Genomic DNA, 7,717 nt, shown 5'->3' with positions numbered 1-7,717 from the left:
TCTGTGACTGTTCTTGAATGGCCCAGCCAGAGCCCTGACTTAAACCCAATTGAGCATCTCTGGAGAGACCTAAAAATGGCTGTCCACCAACGTTTACCATCCAACCTGACAGAACTGGAGAGGATCTGCAAGGAGGAATGGCAGAGGATCCCCAAATCCAGGTGTGAAAAACTTGTTGCATCTTTCCCAAAAAGACTCATGGCTGTATTAGATCAAAAGGGTGCTTCTACTAAATACTGGGCAAAGGGTCTGAATACTTAGGACCATGTGATATTTCAGTTTTTCTTTTTTAATAAATCTGCAAAAATGTCAACGATTCTGTGTTTTTCTGTCAATATGGGGTGCTGTGTATACATTAATGAGGAAAAAAAATGAACTTAAATGATTTTAGCAAATGGCTGCAATATAACAAAGAGTGAAAAATTTAAGGGGGTCTGAATACTTTCCGTACCCACTGTATATATATTTATATATAACTGTTACTTTAAATTGTAATAATATTTCACAATATTACAGATTTTACTGCATTTTTGAAAAGTAGTGTACTATTCAGATTTTTTTGGTATCAGCCAAAAAGTCACACTTAAAAATGTATGGATGTCATTTCATTAGATAAAAAAAAAAAAAAGTTAAGCCTGGCTAAAATATATGCAGATGCTACTTGTTTTGATATTTTGTATCTAATGCAATGAAACCACACTGCACTAATTAATCTCTGTGAGGCTTAAGTGTCTAAAATCTTCACCGTTTATAAAATATTTGACAAAAACATTTTAATTTTTGAATAAAAACCGATGATTGCATTATTAGAGTGTAAATGAATGAAAGTGTTGGATCCTGCAGCTGAGCGTGTGTGTTTTGTTCTGTCTGTGGTTAGGCGGGACAGACAGCTTTGATGCTGGCCGTGAGTCACGGGAGGCAGGAGATGGTGCGAGCGCTGCTCGACTGCGCTGCTAATGTGAACATCCAGGATGACGAGGGCTCCACTGCTCTGATGTGTGCGAGTGAACACGGTCGGCCTGAGATTGTGTCCTTACTGCTGGAGCAGCCGGGGTGTGACATTTCAGTCGTGGACAATGTGAGTACATCACAAGCACAATCATGATGAATATGTACATGACACAAAATATACGTAATACTGCAGCTTAAAATAAAGCCACGATTAAAGTGATATTTAAAGGCAGGTGAACATACTCTGCCAAGTGCAGTGCTATTTTAGTAGCATTGAGATTCTATTATAGCTTTTATTCATTTTAAAGTTTTAGTAGTTGTGTGTGTGTGAGTGTATGTGTGTGTATATAAATGTTGCTGGACTTGGCATCCAGTGTTAAAGCATCCAGTCCAACAATGCATTATGGGTAAATCCATGCTCTCTGACTTCTTTCCTCTAGGATGGCAGTAATGCTCTCTCCATTGCTCTGGAGGCATCCCATAATGATATTGCTGTTCTACTGTACGCTCACATGAACTACTCGAAAACGCAGGCGGATGTAAGTACTCTCACACTGACCACTCATGCAGCCCGTTTCTAACTCATTCAAGCAGAAACACATGGATTTTGGCAATTTAAAGGGGTCATATGATGCGATTTCAAGTTTTCCTTTCTCTTTGGAGTTACAAGCTGTTCGTGAATAGATAAGATCCCTAAAGTTGCAAAGACTAAAGTCTCAAAGCCAAAGAGATATTCTTTATAAAAGTTAAGACTCGTCCACGCCTACCTAAAACGGCTCGTTCTAACACGCCCCCACATATCTACGTCACTATGTGGGAAGATTTGCATAACGCCGCCCAAATGTTCACGCAAAGAAAGAAGGCGTAACTTTTATTCTCGCTGTAGTATTGTTGTTGCCACCGCCATGTCGTGAAGACGCTGTGTGTTTCGTTGTGAAAGCGAAACTACTTTGTTTGGTCTTTTAAAAGAGGACACAACTAGAAATCAGTGGTTAAGTTGTATCAAAGACTATAGAATACCCAAGATATGTCACTCGTATGGTTTTGAATGGGGGAAAAATGCAACGCTTAATATCGCTGGAAGCCCCGCCTTCTGAATGAAGGAGCCAATCGCTAATCGGTAAAGCGTGTCACTGCAGCTGCCATTAGAAGTCCCGGTTGCTATAGAAACAGTCAACACTCTGAGACGTGCGCCTAGGACTGTGCATGCGCACTGGCTGGTCTAGCCAGAGAAATAAGCTTTTTATAACGCTATTTGAGCAAAATAAACAACATTTATGACACGGTTGTTGTCAGATTTCATTTGTGATTTCAAATATAAAATTTAATCGTAAGCTTAGTGAACAGTTTTGGAGAATTTGATGTTTCCCCATTCAAAGTGATAGGAGCAGCACTTGCATGCCCGAGAGGCGTTTCAGAGATGGCCGCCGAGTGACATGACTTGCCTTAAAGGGACTTTGGTTGTATTTACAACACTGTTCCAGAACAGTTACAAAATAATGTTCTTTTTAGCAACATCATATGACCCCTTTAATTACACTTTACAAGACTTGTTAAAGCGATGTGAGTGAAATAAGATATTTATTCAGAAAAATGTGGGGCAAGACTTAGCAGTTCGGAGTTGATTTGGTCATAAGCGAGTGTTACATTCAAAATTTGTATTAGTACATCCATTCAAAATTGAATTATTCAAATTGTATCATTCTGGAGAGAAATTAGAACATTAGCATTATATTATAAAGTGGTAACATAACTTTTGTGTTTGTTCTTTGTTCAGGTAGCATCCAAAGCAAACTCCCGAAGTCCGTCCAGTCCTAGAAAAACATGGCCCTCAGAGTGACACATGAAGAACAACATTGATATAAAAACAAGACTAACTAACTTTACTGGACGATTAACAATGTCTTTGCTACAAGTTTATATATATATTTATATTGTATTCACTGATTATTCATTTTTATGCACATATTTAATGCACAATACTGCAAAAGTTCTATGTAAAATATTATGTAAACATATTAATGTAGGTAAGACCAATGCTTTTATTTACTTTTCCTCTTATAGTATCTACTATAGTAAATTTCTTGTATTACCATGATGTCAGAGTTTAAAATAAGGAAATAAGGTATTTGGGATAACGGCAGCTTAGCTGTAATGTTATTGTGATCACATGGTTCACAAGCTGAACATGTGTTTTGGTTAGTGGTCAGAATGAGAATGAAATATTGCAGCAGTTTAGAATGAATAAGTCACATTCGCTTGAGAAGCTCAACCCCTCAATAATTATTAAACACACACATTGAGGCTTTATAACAGGCAACCTGTGACGGCCATAATTATGTGCTGTTTGAAAAAGTGCAGCAACAAACACCTAGATGACCCTCCACCCTTGTTTTCTACCACAGTGATTAGGTTGGCTTGAGAAAGTAACTAGTAACTTGTTAATCATGCTTGCAACATGCTAACGACATGCTAGTAACTTGCTAATCATGCTAGCAACATGCTAGTTACTTGCTAATAATGTCAGCAACATGCTAATCATGCTGGAAACACACTAGCAACATGCTAGTAACTTGCTAATCATGCTAGCAACATGCTAGTTACTTGCTAATAATGTCAGCAACATGCTAATCATGCTGGAAACACACTAGCAACATGCTAGTAACTTGCTAATCATGCTAGCGACATACTAGTCACTTGCTAATCATGTTAGCAATATGCTAGTTTACTATTTCTTATCTATTTATCTATCTGTCTATTTATCCATCTATTTTTCTGATAGATTGTATTGCCTTCAAAACTTTAAAACTGCTTCAAATTAGTTAAAACTGAAAACCCTCAAACTTTAAGCTTTTAAAACTACTTCAAACTTTCTGGCTAGGCTTTTTCAAGCCAACTTAAAGTTTGTCTACAAACTTTACTATCTAGTTTATTTTTGTCCTCTGATCTAACTGAATAAAACTGAGCCGTTACATATACAGTCTGTATTGTCTGGATCAGGTGTGGCCCTTTAGCGGAGCGTCTTGCGAGCTGTTCTTTGAACTGAAAAGACATTGCCTGACTTTGGAAAAGAGAAACATTTGGCTTCTAGACATCTTGACCGATCACAGAAAGATTACAGAATTGAACTTAAGAACTGAAACTGAATGAAATCAGGAATGGCCCAAAACATATCTGGATAAATCAAAACAAGTGACATTTAGAAGAAGAAGAAGAAGAAAAAAGCACTTTTCAGTAGTTAAGCTTGAAATCCTGACACTTTGTGGCTGTGAAATATTAAACAGGTTCATAATTATAATGTGATGAACTTCACCTGTGGTTACCCTGAGAGGACACTTGCATAAAGGCTGTCCTATATGATTTATTTTCCATTGGGTTGGGGGAAGTCGTGGCCTAATGGTTAAGAGAGTCGGACTCATAACCCAAAGGTTGTGGGTTCGAGTCTCGTATCGGCAGGGATTGTAGGTGGGGGGAGTGAATGTACAGCGCTCTCTCCCACCTTCAATACCACGACTGAGGTGCCCTTGAGCAAGGCACCGTACCCCCAACTGCTCCCCGGGCGCTGCAGCAAAAATGGCTGCCCACTGCTCCGGGTGTGTGTTCACGGTGTGTGTGTTCACTGCTGTGTGTGTGCACTTTGGATGGGATAAATGCAGAGCACTAATTCCAAGTGTGGGTCACCATACTTGGCCACATGTCACGTCACTTTCACTTTTTCACTTTCATAATTATTTGCTCACCATCAATTTGCTTGGTTCATTAACTTCAATACACTGATAACTGAACTCGGCACTTTACACAAATTAAGAAACCAGGTGTTGAGTTAAATACCTGTAAAAGTCTTAAACTAGAATGTTTACTGTAGATTTCAAATACAGACAATCTTTATTTTGTCCAAAGATGCTGCAGCAGCTCTGCAAACAGGCTAAGGAGTGTTATAGCTGTCCTTTAGTTGCTCATCTAAACATATTTTGACTATTCAATTGCATTATTATAAAAAAATTTTTTACCAGGCCCCCCAAGTATGATTTTGTATAATGATGTTTGGTCTGTCAGTATTTTTGGTTTATTGTCCGTTTTACTTGTTATCTGTGATTTGTTTAAATGATTGTATCACGCTGTGCAGCTTTTGCTTTTTCAATTAGCATTTTTTATTTTATTTTATATACAATTAAAGGAAAAAGGTATAATGTCAGTTATTCATTAAGAAAATGCACCTATACACTACAATAGTGGATTTTGGTTATATTAATACATCAGTTTGACCTATACATCAAAGGCTGGATCACATTAAAACACAAGAAATCTGAAAACAGTCTTGTTGTCTTCTATTGAATGCAAACTTGGTGCACTTCAAATCTTAAAAACACATTTTTACAAAATAAAATATAGATAATAATATTACTGAAATAAAAGGCTACGTAAGCGTGCTTGAGAGTGCATTTTAATGACTGTGTTTCTGACTGTCCTACTTAAGTACAGTTTTAAAAAGTGCACTTTGTAAAGATGTCAAATTAAAAGTTAACCTTGAAATACATTTTAAACAGTTTTCATCTTTTGTTGCGCTTTAAAAGAAACAATCATTTTGATGTGTTGACTAACATACTAAAGCACATGTAAAGTACAAGATTATAATTTTAACTGTTGTGCAGCTCAATATTACATTTAAAGTTAAAATATTTTAAATGTACTAAATTGCAACCTCTTCATTATGAATGTGTAATTATGAATAGATGGTATAGAAATGACATTAAAGTATATTTTAGTTTTCCATAAATGCTTATAAGTACATTCAGCAGTACACTTTAACCAAAATATATGTAATAATGAAATTGCATATAAAGACGTGCTTAAGTCATACTTAAGTGATTAAAAAAAAAGCACGTACAAGTTTACCAAATGTAAATAACATACAATTAAGTGTCCAAAACATCACATTTCATTCACAAAGTACATTATTTCCATTCTTGTTTGCTGAAGTCATTAAAACATAGGCAAACGGAAAGAATTTGAGTGCATAACATTTACTGTCAATAGATTAACCCACCTTCATTTTCTGCAATCACAACAAGCCAAAATGCATGTATCTGGTGTCACTAAAGTTGTAAAAAGTTAGCAATACAGTGGTTATTATAACTGGTTCTGTTAGAAGAATAGTTGGTCAGAACTAAAGAATACAGGTGCATCTCAATAAATTAGAATGTTGCGGAAAATTTCATTTAGTTGAATTACTGAAATAAATGAACTTTTCCATGACATTCTAATTTATTGAGATGCACCTGTACATGTTGTGTCCTCTTGGCATAGCTGAAGTCTTGGCGCTGCACCTAAACGTGGCTTTGGATCTGGTCTATGCTCATGATCTCAGGCTGGACTACAGTCTATTTCTACTGTACTGAAGATCATCATTACCTCAACCACTAACCTGCATGGTATCGTCACCATTAGAGAATTCAGAAGAACTGCATGGCTCTGAATGACTGTTTAGCACTGTACAGCGTGGCTCAGTCTTTAAAATGTGGTGCAATGAATACAGCCTGGTCTGGACTCACACTCCTAGTAGATTGAAGCTATAAACCTTTGAGAAGCTGTAAAGAAGTACAAATATACAACATGAATCTTTTAGAAGACAATGGTGTTTTAACAAGACTTGCTTGTGCAAGTTTCTTTCACACTTTAAAGCCTCTGGCGCGACACAGGTTGGTCTTCAACCTTATAGTTGATACTCACAACCATTGCAAAAGTCAGTATAGCACCAGAATGGAGTGGATTTCCAAAGTGTTTTCCTAAAAGGCAGCAAAGACATGGTTCATGAACAAAATATCTTAACCCTGTAAAGCCTGACATATGTGACCCTGGACCACAAAACCAGTCATAAGGGTACATTTTTCGAAATTGAGATTTATACATCAGCTCAAGCTGAATACATAAGCTTTCCATTGATGTATGGTTTGTTAGGATAGGATACGGTGGCCGAGAAGTGCAAAACAAATCACAATTCTGAAAACAAAATAACAAATTACAAACTCAAATGCAAGTCTAAAAAACAAAATAATTCAGAAAACACAACAACAATTCAGAAAACATTATAACAAGTCAGAAAACACAATGACAAATTCGAAAACAAAATAACAAGTCAGAAAACACAACAAATCAGACAAACTGTAAGAGGTAGGTATAGTTTGAGACAGCACCATTGGTTTGGGATTACTCACCGCTGACTGGACGAGACATCTGTCAATCAACGTATACAGGGAAAAACCATCCGAAGAACTGCAGAGTCGTGGTAGAAAGTTCGGAGATGGTATTAAAGTAGCTCAGTTTAAATGTATTGTATGAATTGCCCTTACTATGGAATAAAAAATACGGAGTGTCTATTTACATTTAGTTAAAAGTGGTTATAAATTATCAGCTCCAGTGGCACAATAGTACATTATAAAACAGCATGCAATAATAACGTATTGAGTGTAAATTATAATTTTAAATTTTAAATGGATTCCACCTTATTGGTACAATAAAGCCCTCTCTACACCTACCCTAACCCTACCCGATACATTATTTTCAACTTTTTGATTATTTCCTTAATTTTTATTGAAAATAAATGCCTTTACGATGTGATACGAGATTTGAAAAGGGAGAAAAAAAAAGTTCGGCAAAAGGCGGGACCGAACCCGGGTCAATCGAGTCAAAAAGCCAACGACAAGCACTTATCCATCTGCGCCACTGGAGCTGATGTTTTACAGCCACTTTTAACTAAATGTAAATA

The 7,717-nt window shown here is 36.6% G+C and overlaps 1 protein-coding gene across 1 annotated transcript in view; it reads left to right on the top strand.

Annotated features, from left to right (window-relative positions):
- LOC107691060 (KN motif and ankyrin repeat domain-containing protein 3-like) overlaps positions 1–3,416 on the top strand; it is a 24,096-nt gene extending 20,680 nt beyond the window's left edge. The window contains exons 9-11 of the mRNA XM_016489544.1: positions 878–1,078; positions 1,392–1,490; positions 2,729–3,416. Of these exons, the coding sequence (XP_016345030.1) occupies positions 878–1,078; positions 1,392–1,490; positions 2,729–2,791 (363 nt within the window). The 3' untranslated portion in view covers positions 2,792–3,416. The remainder of the gene's footprint in view (positions 1–877; positions 1,079–1,391; positions 1,491–2,728) is intronic.
- Positions 3,417–7,717: the final 4,301 nt, after the last annotated feature.

Source organism: Sinocyclocheilus anshuiensis, unplaced genomic scaffold (assembly GCF_001515605.1).
Source record: "Sinocyclocheilus anshuiensis isolate Anshui unplaced genomic scaffold, SAMN03320099.WGS_v1.1 scaffold158, whole genome shotgun sequence".
Taxonomy (NCBI): Eukaryota; Metazoa; Chordata; class Actinopteri; order Cypriniformes; family Cyprinidae; genus Sinocyclocheilus; species Sinocyclocheilus anshuiensis.
This window is presented reverse-complemented; position numbering and strand designations above follow the sequence as displayed.